Below are 25,353 nucleotides of genomic sequence, written 5' to 3' on the forward strand. Positions count from 1 at the left end.
TGGTGGTGCACGCCTGTAATCCCAGCTACATGGGAGGCTGAGGCAGGAGAATTGCTTGAACCCGAGAGGCAGAGGTTGCAGTGAGCCAAGATTATACCACTGCACTGCAGCCTGGGCAACAGAGCAAGACTCTGTCTTGCAGCGGGGGAAGGACCTGTGGTACTCCTACAAACTTAACGACTTCAGCTTTTCAGGGAACAGTGATGGTCTCCACAGGTAGCTAGAACCTTCTAAGATGAAAACAAACTGTTTCATCCAGCTGCTTTCTGCCTACTGTTAACCTTTGCCACTTCCATTCCTTCAAGTGTGTAATCCCCAGAGTTGTCTTGTATCACACACATCCTTGTTAAGTAAATATACCACCGTTGATTTCTTCTTCCAATACAACATTTGGATTAAATAAAAATCTTTAGTTTCCAGATCTTGAGGATTAGTTTCATTGGCTGTTCATCAAAACGAAGGAGAAACCTGACCTAAAAGTTCTTGCTAAAATAACATACCCATCATTGAAAGCATTATTTATACAAATGCATTTTATTGTTTTAAACAGAACAAAAGAAGAGGCAGAAAATATTTGCATATAACAAATCCTAGCTTATAAATGTAGTTTTTTAGCGGTGATTCTCTAATCATTCAGGGATGGTGTCTTTTTTTTGTTGTTTTTTTTTTGTTTGTTTGTTTTAAATTTGCTGCACTGTGTCTTGAGCACTGATATTGGAGAAAAGCACATCCGGCATAAAGTGTAAAGCAGTGTCTCAAACCACTGGAAGAACCGGGAGAGCAAACATGATTTTTCTTATTTCCTCTAAGTAAATCTTTAGTAAAACAACAAGTGGTCTTTGGCATAGATTCATACTTTAAAGGCATTAATATTGCATTTATATCAGGCAAGCAACTATACAAATATGCTGACGGCCTTGAAAATAATCATCCTCATTTTAAAGGAAATAGTGAAAGCCTGAGTGTACAGGACCAACTTAAGTTTTACACATTCGATGTTGGGAACTAACACACAGTGATGGGTGAGACGGAAGGATGTTCAGGCAAGGGTTCTTACTCCTTTACTCATCTGGTTCTGGCTTTGGAGAAAAATAAGGTTTCACATGCTGGGAAATACTTAGCAGTAGTAAGTACCAAAAAGGAAACATTGCCCTCTCATTTTGCCTAGTGGGAACTTAGTGTGGTGATAAGAAATATGAAACCCATTACTCTCTTGAACCCCGTACTTGGGAGTAGATGCAGAGAGCTTGGTTGTAGTTGGTTGCAGGGAGGTGGGAATTACAGGAGTAGTATTTTCCATTGATTCATCTTCAGCAGCACTAGAATTCTAGTCTGCAAATACCACTCTCCTTTAGGCAGGAGGTGTCCTTCAGACAAGGCTGCCTTGCCATTAAACACTATTAGGGGACAAGCACTCATTCTTAAGACTGAATTTTAAAAGGATAAAAAGGATCTTTTAGAGTTACAGATGAACAAACACCTACATGTCTTTAAAATCTTGTTTAGAAAGGGTGTGGAGGAAGGCTACAAAAACCAGGATAGGAGACATGTTTTGGTTAAAATTAAAATGCAGCATTTCAGCTCAAAATGAACAATTAAGAGCTAAGAATGAATGATAAGGCCTCAGCACAGACCTCTGCAGGCAGTGACTAAGCATGGAGTGCCGGGAGTGGCCCTGCTGAGAAGATGGCAGGGCCACACCCTGGCTACTCTGCCCTTCCAGCAGGAGAGAGCACCAGGACACAGTGTGTTCATGGGATGGCTACCTTGGCGGGCTGAGGCAGGATATGGGATGGGAAGTTTCCCTAGCACAGACATTGCTCAGGGGCATGGTAAAGGCAAAATCATGATTCTGTGATTTCTTCCTGACAGTGAAATACGGTTTTATATTGTGGGAAACTAAAAGGATTAAACTGAGGAAGGGCAGAAAATGAATCCCGGCCCCATATGCTGGGGCTCCACAGAGGCAACCTTCCCCTGTAGCAGCGAAGCTCACTTCTGAAAAGGACCCAGGTAGCACAGCCCGGGGAAGGCAGGCATGGTTGGCAGCAACATGGAAAGCTCAAAACAATTTTTGGAGGCACAGCAATTTTCCTCTTAGTAACTGACTTGCCTGGGCCCTGGGTCTCAGGAGTCTGGAAGAGTGAATGGGAGCCAAGGAAAGAGAAATAGAGGGAAGTGTCCCCTAGGGAACAAGGGGGCAGAGCAGGGTGTCTGGCTAGTGTTCACTTGGATTCTGAGCTTATGTGAAGTCCATGGGCTAGAAACCCAGTCTGCCTATTGGGATAGAGGGTGCACAAGTATAACTGTGTTTGAGAATACAGGGTTTATACAGAAACACATTTCAAAGTGTCCATGAAAAAAGAGTATAAATGTTTTCTAATTTGAAGAGGCCCCCATTCCTTTCTGATGTGTCAGGCCAGGATGTGATTTTCAGCTCCCAGCAACTCTGGGCAGCTCCTGGGACTCAGATCATTTTCCTTCTTTTTAATAGATGTTTCTGTGTCAGCCAGGCTCAGCCAGGTGCCTACTGGTACCAGGGAGTCTTTCTAACCCAGCGCAGTGTAAATCCAGCATCTGTTCGAATTTTGATTGAAGCAGCTTCTGCTTCCCGCACAGTCTCCTTCACAGACTGCATGAGGTTCTGGGCATTGTGAACCAGCATCTCTGTGGCCTGCAAGGAAAGAGGTACCGTCTGTTACCCAGAGTCCCTGATGTAGGCCTGTCTCTAAAATAGGTTTCAGCCAGGAGTAGGATGCAGTTAACCCCACTGGTAGCTGGCATCCCCCATATTTGCTTGCATCACTAGGGGTTTTCCCAGATCACCAAAAAGAACCCAAAACTGGCCATCGCTGATTGTGTACTGTGGCTTCAGATAGCCTACAGCATGTCCTCTTTCTTGGTCTTCAAACATGCTTCTCCCTCAGGACTTACTTTTCCTCTACCTGGACTGCTTTTTCCTCAGGGATCCACTGCATCTTCAGATCTTTGCGTGCAGTGGTGGGATCTTGGCCACTGCAGCCTCTGCCTCCTGCACTCAAGGATCCTCCTGCCTCAGCCTTTAAGCAGCTGGGACAATAGGTAAATGCTGCCACATCTGGGTAATTTTTTTATTTTTTGTAGAGATGGGGTTCCGCCATGTTGCCCAGATTGGACTCAAACTCCTGGGCTCAAGTGATCTGCCACGTCAGCCTCCCAAAGTGCTAAGACTATAGGCATGAGCCACCGCACCTGGCCTTATTTTTTCCATTGAACCTATGATCACTAACTGATACACTACATATTTTACCTAGGTTGTTTGGGAGTTTTGAGGTTTTTTTCTGTCTTCACACTAAAATTTAAGTTATACAGAGTAGATTTTTGTCAGTGTTGTTCACTGTTATACCCCCAGTATTTAGGATGGTGCCTGGCACACAGGAGGTATTTCATAAATATTAACGAATTTTAAAAACAACCAAATTAACAAACCAAGCAGCCAACCACTTTAAACCCATGAAAATCTAAATACGTTAATCTTTCAAACACACAAACTTAGAGGACTGAAATCACATTGGTATTCTACCATAGAAAGTCAAGGATCTTGGCAATTCATCAGCCCAGTAATTCTTAGCTATTTTTGAGTCATACATCATTTGAGGATTTAATGAAGGCGGGAAATTCTCCCCCAGAAAAAATGCACACATGCATAAAATTTGTACACTCAGTTTCACAGGCTCTGGTAAGTGTAATTGTGGACTGGAATTCCTCATCAGTTGTTCTTTTCACTTGGTCAGCAATGGGACTCAGGCCCAGAGACATTCATAAAGTGAGGATTAGGACTCAAGATTTCTGACTTACGTCGTATGGGTTTTGTTTTTTGTTTTTGTTTTTGTTTTTTTTGAGATGGAGTTTCGCTCTTGTTGCCCAGGCTGGAGTGCAATGGTGCAATCTCAGCTCACGGCAACTTCCGCCTCCCAGGTTCAAGCAATTCTCCTGCCTCAGCCTCCCGAACAGTCCTGTGTTTTTTCCATTCTACCATACTGTCAATTTCTACCCTTTTTAAAACTGAAATATTTAATGGCACATAATAGATATTCTCAAGGCATATTTTTAGTGGTTAATTAAGTCTGTGATTAGGCCTGAATCTCAGTCTTATCCTTCCTTCCCTATTTTTTTCCATCTTTCTTTGGACAGAAGAGAGCACATGACATAGAAACAGCCAAGTGTGCAAACCCTATATAGAATATATGGAAGTTAGGTGTGAAGATACAGTTCCCATGGTTTGGGAGAAGAGAGGATTAGGGTGAGAGTTGTTGGATTAGAATATGGTAGCAGAAGCAAAATAATGGCAAAAAGAATGGCCACCTTATTTCTTCTAAAGTGCCCCAGGACCCTATCTCCTGGCCTAGAGATCAGAAACAGTTGTTCTTTCAAACTATTTTTGAGTTCCCCAAGGGGCGTGGGGGGGATTGTGTCTTTTAATTTTTTAAACTCCCTTAACACCTAATACAGTGCTTCACCTTACACCATGTATGATGAGCCCTGTGTGGCTAGTCCAACAAAACTGTACCTCATGTGTGATGAGCCCTGTGTGGGCAGTCCATCTGGGAATCTGGTTCAGAGCAGGGCCTCCCGGAGGGGAAATAAGGAGAGTAAGGGGTGCTCAAATGAGGGTTTCCTGAAAGACCTGGGCCAAGATTCTGGGAAGGAGGACAAACTTCAGGAGGTAATTGCCAAGGTATATGCAGGAAGCAGTGCTTAAGAGAACCTTCTCAGCATCCTTATTTCTATCTCTATCAGAGAAACCTAAAGAGAATATAAGAGAAGCACCTCCTTTGAGCTGTCATTTCAGTCTCAGCACAGGCCTAACTACCTCATGCCCCTGAAAAGCCTGCACTATTCATTCTCCCTGAGGCACTAACACCCAGAGAGCTGAAAAGCAGACATTCTCTCCAGCCAGAAACATACAGTGAGTTGAAATGAACAGGCACTGGAGGCCTCAAAAGAGCCAAACTTACTCCAAGGGTAAGGAACTGAGTGGAGTCCTAACTGCCACTGATCCACAGTATTATTTTAGACACTTAACCTCTCTAGACCTCAGTTTCCTATCTGTAAAATGACAATAGTTGCCCAAGAGCAATTCCAAATTCCTTTTATTTTATTTATTTATTTATTTATTTATTTTGAGATGGGCTATTGATTGCTATCTTGCCCAAGCTAGTCTTGAACTCCTGGTTTCAAATGATCCTACTGCCTTAGCCTCCTAAGTAGCTGGGACTACAGGTGCACACCACCACACCTGGTTCCCAATTCCTGGTTTGTTTTTTTGTTTTGTTTTGTTTTGTTTTTTCAAGACAGGGTCTCACTGTGTCACCCAGGCTGGAGTGCAGTGGTGCAATCACAGCTTACTGCAACCTTGACCTCCTAGGCTTAAGCAATCCTCCTGCCTCAGCCTCCCAAAATGCTGGGATTACCTGCATGTGCCACTGCACCTGGCCCTAATTCCAAATTTCTGATGTATCTATCCAACACAGACTTTCCCCTCCTGAGAGAGTCTGAGTGCATCCCACATACTGAATACTCGATACTTGATTCAGAGGTAAAATTTCCCCGAAGTGGAATTAAATTACTGCAAAACAGCACAGAAGCTGCCAGCCAGAAACCAAAACAGCTGCCACGTACCTGCTCCGACTCCTCATCACTGATGTTGGTCCGGCCCAGCATGGTGGCCTTCACTGTGGACAGGATTTTGAGCTGGGTGCTTATGGTTGGTATTCGCTCACATACCTAAAGAGAAAGTTTAATTTGGTATGTTTCTCTGCTTGCCTCACCCAGGTTGGAATGCAGTGGTGCAATCACAGCTTACTGCAGCCTTGACCTCCTGGGCTTAAGCAATCCTCCCACAAGCTCCTTGAAGGCAAGACTTACCTACCTCTGTATTCCCAGTGGCTGGCACAGAGAAGGCACTCGATAAATAAGCAGCAGAATTCCACTTGTTTTTTTCCCTAGGGTCAGTACAATCCCCTTCTCCAGAAATGGAAGCATTCATTTGATTAGGAAGTAACCTTTCCTGAATCTGTCTTTCCCAGTACATTTGTGTTTTTTCCTTTCTGCTATTTCTGTCCCCGGTGAAGTGCCCCTTTCTCCCTTACCTAGTTTTCTCTCCTGCTTTTCTCCCTCTCATACCCTCCCACTCCAACACACACACACACATACACGCACGCAGCCTCTTTCCCCGAGTACCTGTAAGAGGTTGGTTCTAATCCGTTTATCTGTGCACTGCTTGGCAACCTCCTTGGCCAACCGAGTCACCTCGTCTGAGGCCTTGGCGATGTCCTTGGCACACTGAATGAGCGCCCGCTTGGTACCACTGCCCCTCTTACCAGCCGAGACATCTCAGCCATCAGCAGAGCCATGCGCTTGGCTGCTGCAATGATGTCATTGCCCTACAGGGAAGCAAAGATACAGTGTGAGCTCTGCCCACGCTCTGGCCATGTTAAGGAAGGAAGGAGAAGCGCAGAGAAGAGGAGGGAGCTTGCCACCTTAGCATCCCTCCGGAAGGGTGAGGACGAGAAAAGGGCCGTTCTTGAGTGATACAGATAGCACTGGAGGAAAAAAAAGAATGAGACAGGGCACGCGCCCAAGCACGCAGTGTGAGAAACAGAGGGGGAAGAGAGGAGAGAGGAGGGGGAAAGAAGGAGAGGGAGAGAGACATTTCCTGACTGAAAAAAAGGAAGACCCAGACATTAGTCTGAAAGGGCAAGATGTGCACCCCAGGCACAGCACTGAACAAGCACTTTGGCATCTCCAGGTTAATCATATCAATAAACTGGGGACAGGGCCAAGTAGCTGGTTAAATAGGCACTTTCATTTCTATAGGGAGAAAGCAGTAGAGCTGGCCTGAGGGGAAAAATACAGAGGAGCCTTTCCAAATGCTGAAATCACCCTCTTCATGCTTACCCTTGTTGCAAATAGCAGCCAAGGGCTCTTGCTAAAGAATGTCAAACCCCAAGTAACTATTCTCAGCTTGGGTGAGGGGGGAAAAAAAAAGATATTTTCTGATCTAGCCTGCTCTGGCTAGCCCTCTGGTTTGTTTTTGTTTTGTTTTGTTTTGTTTTGTTTTTTTAAGACAGGGTCTCACTCTGTCACCCAGGCCGGAGTGCAGTGGTGCAATCACAGCTTACTGCAGCCTTGACCTCCTGGGCTTAAGCAATCCTCCTGCCTTATTTGTCCCATCAACCTGAACGAACATGTTGCTTTAATTTTTCCCATGTAAATTTTCCCATGTAAAAAAAAAAAAGGGTAAAGAATCAATTCTTCAGTCCCCTCAGCTAAGTGAAGACTCCATTTAAAGGAATTTTCAGCAAAGAGGATGCAAGGGAAGGCATCAGGAAAATAAAAGTCGTGATTCAGGTTATAAATGGAACCCTCACTCCAAGGAATGGCAGTTTATCTTAGACTTGGCATTTTAGTTTACTAAAACCCTCATGGGTCATAAAAAAGAAACATACAAGTTATTTATTCTGTGCCCATCTCATGAAAGCTCCTCTTTTGGCTGCTGACAACCCCAAGTCATAGCAACTGCAATGTTCAAAACTAGCTAAAAGGCCAGGCCCTCGTCATTTTTCCCCTCATGCCCTTCATTTCTCTACATTGCAGTGAGGCATACACAAACCATACCACTGCAGGGTGCTCTGCAAAAGGCCTCCACAGGCACCATGAAGCAGTTCATCATTTATGCTGGGAGGGTGTAACATCTCAGGCAGTAATTGAGGCCGGAGAGAACGCAGGTATGGGAAGAAGTCAAGAAGCAAAGGGCATGTTAGACAAGGTCCTCTGGGTCTACCTCTTCTCGTGCAGACCTAGGATCATTCCAGGACCCCATGACCTTGGTTAGAAGATAGCATAGTGCCATGGTTAGTTACTACCTATCACTCTTCAAAGCCTTTCTTCTTGCAGCATGCCACCTTTAAAGGGAAAAGTGATCATCCCAATCCCCCTACTCTCCAAACTAGCTTTGGTTCATTCCTCAAGGCCAAAGTTCTATGGAGGCCTGTCTTGTGGCCTTGAGTACTCCATTTCCCACTCCCACTCCCTCCCACTGAGACACCTGGACAGGCAGTCAGTGAGGCCCCATTCTCTGTGGACTCCCATCAAGGCCAGCATCTGCCACATAGCCAAGTGCAGGGCAGCATGCAGTCCTCCCCCAGAGACCCTGCCATATAAAGCTGCCTCTCACCCTCATCAGCTCTCCCTGAGCCATCAGTGAGGGGTCAGTCGGGAGCAGGCAAAGCTCAATGGTCAGGCCAGGTGTCCTCATAATGGTCCACCATGGTTCCTGACCTGGAAGTCATTGAGAGATGCATCCACGGCTTCCCAAGCGGTTTAAAGTTCCAACGATGGCCACAAACTCAGTAAGAAAAGGAATCCTTTCAAAAAGTGACCCCCCATCTCTCTTCATTCCCCAAACATAAATGCAGTCCAATTAATCTGGCATTAGCAGACCTATCAAACTTGTGAAGCCAGTCCTAACAACATGGTGCAGACAGACAGATGCCCGCCCTGCTCAGACTCACAGGACCAGCACAGATCATGAGTGATGCAATGTGTCAAGGCTGCACATGGCCGGATGCATATGGAGCAGCCCCCAACTGGGGGTGCTGATCAGTACCTTACTAGACCACTTGGTAGCTTCCCGATGCAAGGACTGAGCCGCGGCCAGAATGGGCTGGTTGACCGGCTGATTGGATGGCATTAACAGCAGCTCAGGTTCGTAATCGTCTTCCATGTCAGGGGGGACAGGGAACCCAGCAGCATCGGCCGCATCTGCCTCAGCTACAACACCTATACCCACCTCAGCGGCTGGGATGCCCGGCTTTGTCGATGGCGGGAAGGATGAGAAACAGGGATAGTGTTAGTAAGAGCAATAGGACTTGGGAAACTGGGCTTCAGCTGGTTTAGTGACCAAAGCCTGCCTAGGATGAGAAAGAAATATGTTCTCTAGGAGCCTTGTGTACCAAGCTTCACAGAAGGGGGAATTCTCAGCCTCCAGCGCTATTCAGCCCAAGCCACCGTATGGTGAGAGAAGAAAAGGGACTCACTCCGATGGCAAAGGGCTTCCGGAGAAATCTTTACACCAAGAAAGCAAGTGGCATCCATTTCTTTAATATACTTGATACTAAAGTTAAACCTGACAAGAGTGATTCTCACATCAGAATATTTCTGAGGAGCCAAACAACCAAACGATAGTAGCAAATTACCTTTAAAAGGAATCCAGAGAGAAAAAGTAAATGCAACCACACTAGTTACTTTGAACGGAACAAACTGAACACTGCTGGATCATGTGGTCACTGTTGTACATTTTCCTGGGACACAGGAGGCAACTTGGGTCATCTCTGCAGCTGCCAGACACAGATTATTTCCTTCATGAGTTAAAAGTCCCAGAATTAAAAATGATACATCAGAGGTAGTGAATACCAAACTAGGAAAGAGGCAGGAAAAACAAACACAATGGTGAGTGAAGAGAACTTAAGTACCCCACCGTCACCCAGCTGTAAGAAGCCTCAAGAAGCCACCTCGTCAGCCACCCATCTCAGGGAATACCCACACATCAGACCAGCTCTCTATCCCCTCAAGGTCTTCCAAGGCAAAGCTTCTACCATCTCTTTTTGCATCCATTGCTAGTACCAACTCAGAAAGCTTCTCCTTGGGTACAACCTAAACTTCCTGCAAAATAGGTTCTCACTCACACCAAACTGCTTATCTAGTTCACAGATAGAATAATATGTGAACTTGGCAAGTGACTGCAGCTGAGCTCGCAGAAGCCAAAATTGGTGCTCATTTGGGAATGAGAATCATGATGGAGAGAATATGAATTTAGAACCAGGGATGGGGATTATAAAAGCCAGATGCTGAAAATAGACTAACGTGGAAAGAAAATTAAAAACTGCCACAACGAAGCCAAACTATTTATACGAAGAATAGTGAACACAGGTTCTTTACATCAAACATCTGTACTCAAGAGGAAGTAGTTTATATGGAATTTTCTTTGAGGTTGTTATCACTCCTAAAAGTCTTATCCTGCACACGAAACCTGACTCCAAAGGGTGACGATGTTGGAGGATTCAGGGCCAACAAGGGGTTCAGGTACCATCTAAACTCTTGCCTAAACTCAGCCAAGACCCATCTCTGCTGCTCAAAAGAAAAGCCAGCTCACTGCTGCTAAGGCTCAGAGTCCCACAGTGTACAGAGACAGATAGGTTGACAGACACACAAACATATATTCCTCCCCAGCCCAGTACATACATGGTTCAAGTAGCGTCTGACTTCACACAACTCAAAGTCAGCAAACTCCTTATGTTCCACACTTCAGGAGACAGACCTCAGGACTTCTGGCCACAAATGGCAGAGTGGGGCAAGTAATGTGGGCCAATACCGTCTGCTTTTAAGTTTGTTTGTTTCAAATAATTCATGTATATTTTTTGTTCTGCATAGTGTATCTTGGTTCATTGTAATGAAATTTAAATTTCCTTTAACATTTTCACTGTCACCTCCCCCACTCCCCATGCACAGTGGGACTCTGCCACATGCAGTTGGAGAGATACCATTATAAATAATTCTACAGGTCAGGTCGAACACCAGCAAAGTCTCCCTTCCTTCTTAGAACCTGGGCTCACAGCTAACAGTTCAGCAAAATACAGTGTTAAAAACCAATGTGAATTTCCCAGCCTGAAAAAAATCCAAGATCAGCTGCAGGTGCAGGAGGTCCCTGAGGAAGTACAGTTGGCACAAGTGCTTGAAAGCTTTGAGGATGTGCAAAGAATAAAGGCAAATAGGTGGTGGGAATAAAGATCTAGGGTCCTAAAAACATTAAAGAAAAAAGATCTAGGGTCATATTAGAAACAGTTTAGAACTAAGAGCTACCTTTCACTGCAAGGTTAGCAATAGTATTCCTCTTATCTAGAAAAGCTACTGTTCACTTTTCATCATTTGGGGAAAATAGGCAAAAGTTATTCATAGGGCAAGACTGCTGTAGCATCCATATTTTTACCAACCACATAAATATTTACACCTTCAGATTTGCTGAGTAAGAGACAGCCTGGAGCTGTCTTGAGTTGAGATGTAAAGTGGTTCTGAGAAAGGACAAAAGCACATGGCTTCTAAGATACCAATCTACTTGCTTCTGTGAAAAAAAAGAGAAAATGCAAACATTGCATCTAGCTTTAGCACAGCCCACAGAATTCATATTTGGAGCTCTAATAATTAGCAATGTAGCATCTAAAAACATTTGCAGTTACAAGAAAGATTGGCAATGCCAAAGTCAAGGCAGCTGGCACTCTAATGGACAAAGAGGACAGGAACCCTCTTCTCAAATCACAGGCACCCTGGCTCTGGCTCTTGCAGCTTGAAGGAGAAACCATCAGGCACAAGAAACATCTCACTAAACCACAGGTAAGAAGAGGAACATGCTATTGGCAACACAGGAACCAAAGGAGAGACAGAGGGTGACTCCAAATAGACTCTTCTTTCTGGGCTGTGCACATGGTCCTTCATCCTTTCTGAGAAGACATCCTTTCTCAACAAGAAAAGCTTCACTACTTACCTTGCTGGACCATTTGCGAGCTTCATCATGGAGCTGTCTGGCAGCCATCATCATTGGCTGGTTAATCACCTCCCCGGCCTTCTGCTCAGGGAACTCTTCATCCTTTTCCTCTGGTGGTGGGGGCCTAGGTGGAGGGACCTCACCTTCAGGCAGAGGTGGTTTGGGAGGAGCAAGCTCATCTGTTAGCTAAAAAAGAGAAAACAAGTTGTAAGTAAAGTCCTAAAATTACCCCCCACCCCTGGAATTCTTTCGTTTCTTCTAAAAAGTATCCCTAGAAAATCCATCCACATTCACTCCATGTAAGACCACCCACACTGAGCCACAAGGACCACCTGCTTTAATCTCAACAGAAGCAGGTTTCTCTACAAAAAGCTAGCAGTGGCCGGGCACAGTGGCTCACACCTGTAATCCCAGCACTTTGGGAGGCCGAGGCAGGTGGATTACAGAGGTCAGGAGTTTGAGACCAGCCTGGCCAACATGGCAACACCCCATCTCTACTAAAAACACAAAAATGAGCCAGGCATGGTGGCATGTGCCTGTAATCCCAGCTACACGAGAAGCGGAGGCAAGACAATCACTTGGACCCGGGAGGCAGAGGTTGCCATAAGCTAAGATCATGCCACTGTGCTCTAGCCTGGGCGACAGAGCAAGACTCTGTCTCAAAAAAGGAAAAAAAAGAAAAAAAAAGGCTTGCAGCTGCTGTTTTGGCTGCATCCCAGGGAGATAATACACAGTGCTACCAGATGAAAGATTCTCAAAAAATCCCTACAAAAGATGTAAGTTCTGGTCCTCGTTCTACCAAAAAGCAGCTACATAGGCAAGGAACTTCTCCCCTTGGCCTAAGGTTCCTCATCTGTCAGTGAGGGGTAGCTAGACCAAATGACCTCTAAGATCCAGATTCTAAATGGCATGACTCTGTTGCTCACATAAGAAGCCATTCCCCAGGAATAGCCCTCTCTCCCAGCTCTAAACACCCACCAAGAGCCCAGCTGGAAAGAATCTAAGCAGCGTTGAAGGCTGGGAAACACTGTTCCTTAGCTGTGTGCGCAATGACCCAATTTTTTACTCAACCAACTTAGAAACTTAACATCTTTTAATGACATTAAATATGGGAAAGTAAATCAGATTATTGCCTTGATAGGTTATTTACAAAGTCAAGGTATTTCTAATACTGTTAGTTAGAATAAGTGTCTAAAAATAATCACTATTTCTGTTTCTGGAATTTGTATCTGCAACATATTGCCTAGCTAGTTTCTTCCTACACCATGTAAAAATATATTCACAGTACTTGCGGGGGGTAGTGGGGAAGGTATCTACAGATCTTAAATTATAGTTGAGAAAAAAAAATTTTTAAAGCATGTATTTTGTTACTTAAGAAAAAGAAGTCAAAGGAAAGAACCAACACAAGATTTCAACCACCTCAGTTCTACCATTATCAACTAAGAACACACCAAATCTCCTTACTGCAAGCTGTACAGATTATTTTACCACAATACGCTACCTCATCACTCATCACATCCACACTAACCAAAGCCAGCTCCTCTGCTGCAGCCAGTCCCCATCACAGCAAGCCACTACCACACACACCAGTACTACACACACACACACACACACACACAACCCATGCATTTAAGCACTAGGTTATAACTCCACTGGATTTAGAAATGAAAATCAAGATCTGCCTCCCACTAAGCTTCAAATGAAAGCTAAACGAAGCCACCTAGTGATGGAGGCTCTAAAACACAATCTACCTCTCTTTTGCTGCAGTCTCAACACCTTCCTGCTCAGTTCTTTGCATCTCTGAATTTACTTACTCGGAGTTGTTCAAGGTCTGGTGGAGGAGGCGGGAAGTCAGGCTCCTGAGGTTGGAAGGCTTCTCTGACCTTGGCCACGGCTCCCAGGATCCGATATCCCGAGTCCAGGAAGCTCTTTTGCAGTCCTAAACACAAGACACCCTCACTTTCAGCTGGGTGGATTAATGCCCCAAAGCACTGTCTGTGCAGCAGCAGAACTGGTTCCATGAACAAAAGCTGGATGTGAAGCTGCCAGTAAACATCACGGGCAGTGATTGAAGAGGGAGGGAGGCAGGACAAGGCAGATGTCCTGAGGCCTGCAGAGCGTTGGAAGCATCGCAAACCAGCTGTTCTTTTAGTGTTCAGGGTGCCTTCTTGGTTGTACAACTAACAAGTACGCAGGAGATCCCTGGGCGTGAACACTTTGGGCTCAGGTGGCATCCATCGCCTCTCTTATGATGAGACAGTCAAGAGATAAGTCTGCCCAACTCAGAACATGGGAGATGTCAGTTTCAGATTGGACATACATTCCCTGAAGTACTTCTCACCTTTCTCTCTACTCCTTTGCTCTACTTGGCATTCAGTATGTTAACCCTTATGCTAAGCTGTGCTACTCTGTCCAGTTGCCTGGAATTCAAGAATCTACTCAAACTATTAGAAACTCCAGTTTTGGAAACCAAGCATGTCCTTAGTGATAATGGGTTGAGGATATTAGAAAGATTCTGCCTGAACCAGAGATGGATAGGGGAGCCCCTCCTTCCTACGCTCTTGCATTGACTACATCCTACTCACAGACAAGATTGAAATCATCAGATGTTCAAAACAGGAAGAAATTCAGATGATTTCAACCAAAGGAGCGACTCCCATTATGATCTGCCATGGTAGTACCAAAAATATGATCCAAATTCACCTAAAGAAAACCCAGATTTTTTTTAGGTGTAGGGCCTAGGAGACCCACAGATCACCTTAAGCCCTCCAGATTTGATAGAAATTGAGAATGCTTTACAGAGAAAAAATGCATTTTAAGAAAAGCCCAAGAGAAGTTAACGCCACTTACATAAAATAAATGGACGGTAAATTGGTTATCATGCATCTTTTGAAAATTTTCGAAAATAATGACTGAACAAGGTGAGGAGCTATTTAGCCAGACCATATTAAGAAAGCACAGGCTGGGCACCTGTAATCCCAGCACTTTGGGAGGCCGAGGCGAGTGGATCACCTGAGGTCTGGAGTTTGAGACCAGCCTGGCCAACATGGTGAAACTCTGTCTCTACTGAAACTACAAAAAATTAGCTGGGTGTAATGGTGGGAGCCTGTAATCCCAGCTACTTGGGAGGCTGGGGCAGGAGAATCACTTGAATCCGGGTGAGGGGCGGAGGTTACAGTGAGGTGAGATTGTGCCATTTTACTCCAGCCTGGGCAACAAGAGTGAAACTCCGTCTAAAAAAAAAGCACAGAGGCTGGGCGCAGTGGCTCACACCTGTAATCCCAGCACTTTAACAGGCCAAGGCGGGTGGATCACATGAGGTCAGGAGTTCAAGACCAGCCTGGCCAACATGGCAAAACCCTGTCTCTACTAAAAACACAAAAATTAGCTGGGCATGGTGGCACACACCTGTAATCTCAGCTACTCGGGAGGCTGAAGTAGGAGAATTGCTGGAACCCAGGAGGCAGAGGTTGCAGTGAGCTGATATCACACCACTGCCCTCTGTCCTGGGTGAGAAAGCAGAACTCAGTCTCAAAAAAAAAAAAACAGAAAGCACAGAGAAGTTGGTCCAGAAAATTAACATACAACAAGCCTGCTGATACTGCAGAGATTTGGATGGAAAAGATTAATCTAGCATTCTCGAACTAAGTGTCTATAGCTTTTGCCCCCAGACTTTGTATGTGGTGGTTGTGGGGTACATATTCCCTGACTATCTTTCCTGAGTTAACCTCTCAGTGGAGGTGAGCCATAGTGCCATGCATTGCTTACCAGGGTCAGAAATGTTTCCAGCCACAGCTTTTGCATCCATCACCATTGGGGAGATGGTTTTGCTCAACTCATCAGAGGCAGCTTTCACAGCCTCACGGAACTTGGGATCCTCGGAATTCTCCACCTCCCTCTTAGCCACCAGCAGGATCCGGTTGGCCCGACGAGCAATGCTGGTTGCCCCAGCAACCAGCATCTGAGGCTGAATGTTGGCCATAGCTACCTTGCACTTGTCCAGGTCTTTTTTAATTGCTTCTTCTGAAGCATCCAACAGAGATTTGGTATCAATGGCTTCGTCCACCAGCCCTGTTAGGAAAACAGAAATGGAACTTAGTTTCACTTTAGAAGAACAGAAACTCCAAAACACTGTTATCCACTCAAGTTTCTCATGAGAAAGTATAACATCCAGAATTCTCTTCTTCAGCTCAAAGTTCTTCCTACATAATCAAAAGCTTCCAGGTAAACACCACAGTAAAAAAAAAAAAAAGGCGAGGACACAGTCCAAAAGCCCATCTGGATTTGCAGCATTTATACCAACCGTGGTTGCCAGCCTTCTTGTATCCACCCCAGACAACCAGAAATGCAACATCGGGAGGAAACAAGGAATACGTCTGAAACCATCACTGCATCACCACCACGTTATCTGTGAATAATATTTTCTCCCTGTCCGTCTCACTCCCCAGCCATCTGTTGCTTGTTGGCAGCTTGTAGTGCTCAAGATGAGCCATGCGGAAGCTTCCAGTAACCCTAACAGCCTGTTTCTTATTCCTATTACCTCTCTTCAGACACCTCAGGAGTTCCACTTTCATCTCAGGCTGCCATGGACCCCAGTCACAACAGGTTCTGCAGGGACAGCGAAAAGCCTACATTCCTCATTCCTTCTTTCCTATCTCTCCCTTTACAGAGAATGAAGACGATTCAGAGGTGCCACTTCAATTGCACAGACACAGGTTTGCTGGTGGTTGGTTTCTCCTTTTTAAAAAAACTACGTAGTTGATAACTTGGAGGAAACTCTGAGACAAGTTGTATTAAATGGTAGCTATTGTGGTTCCTTGAAATGTGAACCCACTGTAAATGACAGGGACACTTACTGTATCCACAAATACCGCCTCCCAGCCTCTGAAACCAAACTCGGGCTCAGACTGGGCAAAGACACTATTCAAAGAGAAGATAGGAGCAGTGACAATAAACATCACGCCAGGAGGGCAGCATTAAAATAAAAGAGACTCAAAGAGCCTCTCTTCTGACAAAGTTGCAAGGCTTGAATGAGAAGCCGCCACTGCTCAGCAGCCTTAACAGGGCCAAGTACACTGCTGAGCACATGACCGGCCCTTTATCCAATGGCAGCTGAGTAACAGAACCAGTCCCACTCCAATTTCTCAGAACTCATTCTTCATGGATTAGACAACAAGAACTTTATAGAAAACTGTACCTGTCATTTTTTCAACATTATCGATCCACTGGTTCTTCATGGTCTCAAAATGTTCATAAGCAGCTTGATTTCCAGGGTTCCTAAGTAAGATACGAGCAGCCGAGACCACCTGACAATGACAAAACACCTTTAAACACCAGAGCACCCTCGCTCTCCAAATACAAACCTTCAGCTAAGCTTTCTCCTTTTTACCTACAGATGGCACTGTAAAGCCAGAAAGTGGCAAGTCTCTTTTTAGGCTGAACATAGGAGGTTTGGTCTCAATAGCTCCCCAGAATGGGCCCTCACGGGAAGGTTTTACCATCACAGACTTATTTTAAGAAGGTAATAAAGTGACAAAGTAAATGAGTGTCCACTTGATACTTCAGAAGAACATACACAAAACTGGCATATGTTTAAACACTTGGTATCAATCCATCTTAAAAATCACCATTAAGAAAGATACCAAAAAGTACTCAAAACTGATTTAACAGCATTTGGGGAAAAAAAGGATTAACATTTGCTACATATCAGGTAAGATACAGGCTGTACATGCATATTCTTAATCCAAATAGACTCCATTAGGAAGGAGTTAGCTCCATTTTACAGATGAGAGACGAAGCATCAAGAACACAGAGGACTCGGCTGGGCGCAGTGGCTCATGCCTGTAATCCCAGCACTTTGGGAGGCTGAGGCAGGCGGATCACCTGAGGTCAGGAGTTCAAGACCAGCCTGGCCAACAGGGTGAAATCCTATCTCTACTAAAAATACAAAAAATTAGCCGAGTGTGGTGGCATATGCCTGTAACCCTAGCTACTGGGGAGGCTGAGGCAAGAGAATCGCTTGAACCCGGGAGGCAGAGGTTGCAGTGAGCCGAGATCATGCCACTGCACTCCAGCCTGAGCAACAAAGCGAGACTCCGTCTCAAAAAAAAAAAAAGAAAAGAAAAGATCACAGAGGACTCAAGTCCAGATCTGTCTCCAGAGTCCTCATTTTTTCTATAATTGAAAAAGGCCTAGATTATAAGTCTAGATTCCTGTTTCTCTTTTTTAGGAATCTCAGTTTCATATTGAAATTGTGTTTTATGTTCCATGTTTTATGGGAGCTTTTAAGGAGTGTTAGACATGCTTGTAGCTTTTAAAAAATTGTTTAAAAGTTGGACAAGTTAAAAAGCTGAACAAGAGGATCTAATTTATTAACATACCACATGGGCAAAAGTTTAATGATTAAGAGACATGCTCATTTCCCCCATATCTCCTCACAAGTTCACAGTATCACAAATTTGTAAAGTCTAGCATAGTTCTGACTATATCACAGGCACTCAATAAATGTCTGAATAAATAAATGAAAAAATAATGAATTTTCTATAATTTGAATAGAAGAAAAATTGTACAAACATTGCACTAATGTTGAGCCAATATTTTAAGAAAACCTATCACATAGTAGACTTTTCATAACTGTCCAATTTGTTTTTTTCCCAATCTTCTTTTGCTCCCAAACTTACTAGCCATGCCTTGTTACACAATAAGTAGGAAAAAGAAAGTAAGTTGTAGAAACAGCTCAATATAAAAAAAAAAATTAATTAATTAAAAAAAAAAACTCTCACAAAGATGTGGAGAAAATATATAAACCCTAAATTAAAACAAAGTAGCCCTTAAGATTATCCAAGCCAGCCGCGGTAGCTCATGCCTGTAATCTCAGCACTTGGGAGGTCGAGGTGGGCAGATCACGAGGTCAGGAGTTTGAGACCAGCCTGGCCAACATGGAGAAACCCCATCTCTACTAAAAATACAAAAATTAGCCAGGCCTAGTGGCGGGTGCCTGTAGTCCCAGCTACTCGGGAGGCTGAGTCAGGAGAATCACTTGAACCCAGGAAGTGGAGGTTGCAGTGAGCTGAGATTGCGCCATTGCACCCCAGCCTGGGCAACAAGAGCGAAACTCTGTCTCAAAAAAAAAAAAAGATTATCCAAATATTTTCCTAGTTATGCGTATATGTGGCAAGGGGATTGCTTTACTAACTTTTTCTACTTTCAAAACTAATAAATAGTCTTTGTAAAAAAAAATTCAAACGTTATGAAAATGTATAAAGACAGTGACAGGGTCTTGCTCTGTCACCCCAGGCTGGAGTGCAGTGGGGCAGTTTGGCAGCCTCAACCTTGGGAGTTCAAATAATCCTCCCACCTCAGCCTCACAAGTAGCTGGGTTCACAGGCATGCACCACCACACCCAGCTAATCTTTCTTTTGGTAGAGTCGGGGTCTCACTATATTGCCCAGGCTGGTCTCAAATTCCCAAGCTCAAGCAGTCCTCCTGCCTCACCCTCCCAAAGTGCCGGAATTGTAAGTGTGAGCTACTGTGCTGGCCTGTATATGTTTTCTTATGCCATCTTACATGAAGTATTCAAAAATGTATAGGAACTGTTCTGTAATTAACTTTCTTTACTGAACACTGTATGAGGAGTGAGCAAAACCCAACCTGGGGTGTGAGTTCTCGGGCCGTCTTCACTGAGGCCTGAATGCCTTCCACTGTTGATTTATTAGCAGTACCAACCGCAGCTGCCTTCTCAGCCGTGGCACCAAGCTTTCCTGAATGGTTTTCAAAGTTAGCTGCCCTCTCATCAAATACCTTGAAGAAAAAACAGACATTAAGAACATTTATTTCAATCAAATGGGTCAGGCAGCCTAACAAAAAGTCTCTTCCTTTAAGCAGGGGCAGCAACTGCTCAAAGACTTTAGAGATGACATCAAACCCTAGATAATAAAACAACAGTCAAACTCCAAATCCTGGCCTTGATGGATCTCCTCAAACGTTTAGCCATCACCATCATCTGCAAATGCACACAAACACACTCAGACACACACATGCACATACCCTTCATTTCCAGTTCAACCAGTGCTTACCAGGTACAAGCAAGAGCATTATATACTCTGCAGTAATTTGCTGAATGTGAAGACTAAACAACCCCCATTCTCAAAAGCTTATCTTCTAGTTTGAAGAAGATAGTCAAACCCACTCCAGACTCTATTGTAGGTGGCTGGGTACGTTAAAAGCCAAGAACATCCACACCTTCCTAAACTAAGCTCCAGCCTCCCCAGAGCAGCATCCTTCATATATCCCATTACCATTAATGTTGTAAAAACTCTACCCTTGACCTCCAAGGGAAAAACAATAGCTGGTGCTCACGCTTAGGCCTCAGGGCAAGGATGACTGACTTTTATTAACCCCAAATGCAAAACCATCTATTTAATTGTTCATTCAGTTCTCAAATTTTAAAAAACGTTTCCTTTCACTGTGCAAGGTTGCATACCATGGAGGGGACTATTTAACTTACCTAAAATAGCAAGAGATCTTTGGTCATTTGTTAGAATAGATTCTTGCAAAAGCTTATCTTCTTCAAACTAGAAGATAAGCTTTTGAGAATGGGGGTTATTTAGTCTTCACATTCAGTTAATTACTTACCGCACTATTACAACTGATGCTTCCGAACGGCACTGGGTCAGGTTTATACATTACACGAACATGTCTGCAGCTGCCTGGTGGAATGCATCCTCTCTTTTGTCTCCTTCTGCCTAACTTGGAGACCACTTCTGGCTCTAGACAATCTCTAAAGGTCTCTTGGTTCAATAGCAAGTTCCAATATCATTGCTATTGTTCTGTGTCTATCCTCTCAAGTCTCTTACCCACACTGGCCTCTTGTTTGGATTCAGCTACATGGGTTCCTGCCATTTAATGCTGAGAATCTCTGCCTAAAATCCCTGATCTCCTAGCCTCCTTCTCATAGCCTCAGTTCTTTCACCGTAGCTGTTCTCCCACACTCTGGATCTCCTGGGCTTTTACCTACCTAATATCCTTGGTTGACCATCTCAATGCCAGACCATGACTGCTGCTCCTTCTGATTTAACTAACTGCTTAACTTGCTTTTCTCGTCACTCAACCAAAATTTACTGAGTACCTACTATGTGCCAGACCCTGAGACAGGTGCTGAGGATACAAAAATGAGTAAGACACAATATCCTCATCTCAAGGAACTCACACCCCAGTGAGAAAAAAGCACTCGAAAACAGATTTACAATACAGTGTGCTATGTACAATAATAAAGCTAAGCACTGATATTACAGGAGCAAAGAAAAAGCACTTAACCTCTCTAGGAAGCAAAGGATAGTAGGATGAAGGATAAATAGTAATTCACCAAAAAAGAAGGGGAAGATAATTACACAGAAAAAACAAAGACATGGAAAAGACAGACTATGCAGGAAACCACAAGCAACTAGGTATAGCTAGGGCCAGAAATGAGAGGGAGCAGTTTGTAGGAAACAGGTATCGGAAGTGTCAGAGCTAGATCACAGAGCTCTGGCCTTATCTTCTGTGAAAGGGCAGGCACCACTGAAGGGTTTAAGCAGAATGTCAGAGTTAGGTTATATTTTTATTTGACTGATGGCCTAGTGAAGGAGTCAAAGAAGACCAGTTAGAGCTATGCAATCATACAGGCAGCGGGGGACTAGGAACAGAATTAGAGCTATGGCAACATGAACAGAAAATGGATGTGAGATTAAATGAGCATACCTTAGTTGTTTATTTGTATGAACAGGTGCGGGGAAGGGAAAAGTCAATGACAACTCACAAATTTCCAAGACAGAACAGAAGGACAACATATGCTGAGGTAACTAGGAAGCCTATAGGTGTAGAGGCCCACCTAGATGTATCTACTAGCATGAAAGAGAAGTCTAGAATGAAAAAAATAGCAAATCATCTCAGCCTAAGGGAGCAATTAGCTGAAATGCCTAGTAACTCAGGTTATAGAAAGAAAACTGGGGTAATCGTCACATAATAACAACAAAAACCTCCACCTACCAGTTCTACACTGTCTTGGGTACCTGACCCAAACCCCTTCTCCTTCGCTGCCAATACTATAAAGGCTGGAAAACCAAATACTCGCTTTCCTGAACTCCTTTGCAGTTGGTGGTCATGAGACAGAGTTCAAGCCAATGAGGCATAGCAAAGCTCTCCTAGACAATTTCTAGGAAAGCCTCTATTTTCACTCATTCAGCACCAACAATGTGGCAGGCACTGTTCCAAGAAGGGGGAATAAGATAATGACAGAATAAAGTCCCTACCTGTATGGAGTTTTCATGGTAATGGTAGGAAGACAGACAAACCAAAAATGAAAAATGGGTAAATACATTAAATGTTGATAAATGCTAAGGAAAAAAGTAGGATATGGAGATGAAGAAATCCATGGAGATAGTAGTTGGGGTGGGGTTGTTATCTTAGTGGTCACCCAAAAGTGGTATTTCAGTAGAAAGCTGAAGACAGTAACTAATAGATATAGTTATCTGGAGAAGACTGGAACAAACAAGTGCAAAGGCCCCAAGGTTAGAACATATAAACACACACTAGGAATACAATTCAAGGAGGTATATACAGATGTAGCCTGAGGGGGAAGCGTGGTACCACACGAGGGCAAAGAAGTGGATGGGGACCAGATCCAGTGGTGTGCTGAAGCCACTTGTACAGACTCATGGCAGCTCACAGGAGCCAAATATGTCCATCTCTTCCCAACTTAGGTTTCAGTGACTTCATGTTGAAACAGCCACCGTGGGAATATTTACATAAGGGAAATCAACAAACATTACAAATCAAGATTTTTTGTTTTCCTGGAGAGTTGGCTTACCAGCACATCACTGGCAATTCTCTTCATTGTTAGCACTCTGGTTTTACTCTAGGATAGTGGGAAGTCATTGGAAAGGTTTGAGTATAAGAATGACATCAATTGATTTAAAAAGATCATCCTGACTCAAAAGGCACAGTTGTGACTGGAGTACCCCCATTCTTCATTTCTTCCTGCCTTTAACATGATGCCATCCCACACCCTGAGAAAATGACCTAGAAAATCACAGAAATGCCAGCTTTCATGATATTTAGTTGCTGAACCAATGCCAAAGCTACCAACTTCCATGTTTCTTGGTTTGTGATGAAAACAAACCTGGTTGTTTTCATCTCTGATGGTCAGGCCTTCTCTTGCTTGCAACTAAAGATATTCCCAACTGATACATGTGGAGACTAAAAGTAGAGATGGTAGGGCTTTCCCTGTTCAGCTCTTCCACCCCTCATCTATAGTTTCCCAACCACTGATCCTGATGTACACTGTAATCACATTTCAACTTTACGTATACCTATAGCGCAGGCCAACAGAAAAATGGAAGACCTCAGATACCCACCTCTTCCCTGTTAGGTGCGTCAGGAGGGGCCGTGGCTGCCACTGCCAACAGCTTGATGGGAGTTGTGGTATCACTGAAAACATCTGACACTTCCTGAGTCATGGCCTCCTGCATCCGAGCTTTTAGATCCTTAAAAACATTGTTTACATATGAAAATGTCCAGATATATCCTCAAAGCATATCTACTAATGCCCTTACTTCACTGACATTCATTCATCTATTCAGTCTTTCATTCAATAAATATTTATTGTTAACTGTGTACAAAGCACTGAGCTATTACAGAACAGATGTAATTTATGAATCCTGCCCTCTAAGACATTAGTGGTGTAGAAGAAATAAGACATGACCCACATGTCCCTAGAGATTGTTCTACTCAATCAAGGAATCCTATTTCCTTTCTTGGTGGCCTCTATGAAATGATACTGAGAATCATGAGGTTGAGCCCAAAGAAGGCCCAGAGATGACCTAGAGTTCCATACCATTACCAGTGCTGGCAGGGCCTGATAATGATCACAGTAACTGTAAGGATTGTTCGGTGGATGTAGTGTCAAATTTCTAAGCAATTTATTATCTTAAGAGGAAAGAAATCAAGAATGGGAACTTTTTTAATCCAGGTTTTTTCAATTAAGTTTTCTAGAAAAACTCAATAACAAATATCTGTATCAATTTCTAAACATGGGTCTAAATAAGAGTATTCTTAGAAGCCATGAACAAGCTCTTTTCATAGTCATCACATTTAGTCCGATTTAAGTTTTCTGGATTTATACAAAGAAGTCTCCATCACCCTCATTGTTTCCCAAGGTGGGCAGCATAAATTAGCTGGTGATACCTGAGATAATTTTAGGTGTTACATGGGCAAATGTTTTTATTTTAATAATTATGTGTTTCTTTTAAAGGATAATAGAAAAAATACAACTAGTTTACCAAACCCAAGATTTCAGGATTATTACAAAGTTTTATTTTACTTATTTATTTATTTGAAACAGAGTCTCGCTCTGTCATTCAGGCTGGAGTGCAATGACGTGATCTTCAACCTCTGCCTCCCAGGTTCAAGTGATTCTCCCACCTCAGCCTCCCAAGTAGCTGGGATTACAGGCATGCACCACCATGCCCCGGCCACAGAGTTTTCTCTTAAATAAATTTAAGTTTTAAAAGAAGTCCATTTTAAGAAAATATTGGCTAAATAAAAGTACAGATGATATGTGGATAGAGCAAAATCACAACAGGGCTCTTGACTGAGTGAAATTTGGAAAACAAATTTAGTTGCTACTATATACCAGCAAGCTTTTTCCTAGTAAGCTCCAGATTTCCTTGTATCTTTGGTCACACTCTTTTCATTTTCCCTAGACGCCAGAAATTATGTATTTTTCAAACCTCTCTCTTCCTTCCCTCATCTTTCAATAATAGGAAGCATAAAAAGTAAAATGATATGTGCCCCTGACTTCTACCTTTAAGGAGTCTTGGAGCTGAGATGCAAGTGCTCGCGCCTGAGGACTCTCCCCTTCCCCTCTGGCAGCCAGGTCAGCCAGCTGGGCTGTCAGCTGGTCCACTCGGTCACACTTGGCGAGAAGATCTTGCCGATAAGGCCCCATCATTACATTAGCCAGACGATGCCCTTCAGCCACAAGCCCCCGGATGGCAGCCTGACCTAGACCAAGAGAAAAACAATGAAACTCGTAAGACCTAGAGGAGACAATTACAATGCCATTCTGCAGTGTGTTGCAGTGTGGTGTCTTGCTCTATCACCCAGGCTGGAGTGCAGTGGCATAACAACAGCTCACTGCAGCCCTGACCTCCTGGCTCAAGCAATCCCTCCCACTACAGCCTCTCAAGTAGCTGGGACTACAAGTGTGCACCACCATACCTGGCTAACTGGTCTTTTTAGAGAGACAAGGTCTCACTATATTACCCAGGCTGGTCTCGAACCCCTGAGCTCAGGCGATCCACCCGCCTCGGCCTCCCAAAATGCTGGGATTACAGGCATGAGCCACCACACCCAGCCAGTTCTTTTTATTTAACACTTTATTTTTATTTCACTATCTTTTAAAATCATGATCTAAAATCTATGTAATATTTTATCATATTAACCATAATTATTTCACAAGTCAGTTGTTATTAAACATTTATGATGTATACAACTTAATATGTTTATTATTAAACATATATTCCTGTATGCAACTTCTTAGAAAGATCTCTAATTATTTGTTAGAAAAAAAATCCCTTAATTTCCTGAGTCAATAGGTACGAACTTTGTTTAAAGCTCTTGACATCTTATACCAAATTTAGAAAGTTTGTACTAATTTATTTCTCCAGTAAATTATACATGTGCCCAATTCTCCACAACACTGGGTATAACTAACTTAGAATTTTGTCTTTTTT

The 25,353-nt window shown here is 43.6% G+C and overlaps 1 protein-coding gene across 1 annotated transcript in view; it reads right to left on the minus strand.

Moving 5' to 3' along the window:
- Positions 1 to 515: 515 nt before the first annotated feature.
- VCL (vinculin) overlaps positions 516 to 25,353 on the minus strand; it is a 122,362-nt gene continuing 97,524 nt past the window's right edge. The window contains 12 exon segments of the mRNA XM_017854552.1: positions 516 to 2,674; positions 5,662 to 5,766; positions 6,223 to 6,356; positions 6,359 to 6,425; positions 8,651 to 8,854; positions 11,582 to 11,767; positions 13,396 to 13,520; positions 15,350 to 15,652; positions 16,779 to 16,887; positions 19,232 to 19,381; positions 22,975 to 23,103; positions 24,423 to 24,622. Of these exon segments, the coding sequence (XP_017710041.1) occupies positions 2,528 to 2,674; positions 5,662 to 5,766; positions 6,223 to 6,356; positions 6,359 to 6,425; positions 8,651 to 8,854; positions 11,582 to 11,767; positions 13,396 to 13,520; positions 15,350 to 15,652; positions 16,779 to 16,887; positions 19,232 to 19,381; positions 22,975 to 23,103; positions 24,423 to 24,622 (1,859 nt within the window). The 3' untranslated portion in view covers positions 516 to 2,527.

Source organism: Rhinopithecus bieti, unplaced genomic scaffold (genome assembly GCF_001698545.2).
Source record: "Rhinopithecus bieti isolate Rb0 unplaced genomic scaffold, ASM169854v2 scaffold_36008, whole genome shotgun sequence".
NCBI lineage: Eukaryota > Metazoa > Chordata > Mammalia > Primates > Cercopithecidae > Rhinopithecus > Rhinopithecus bieti.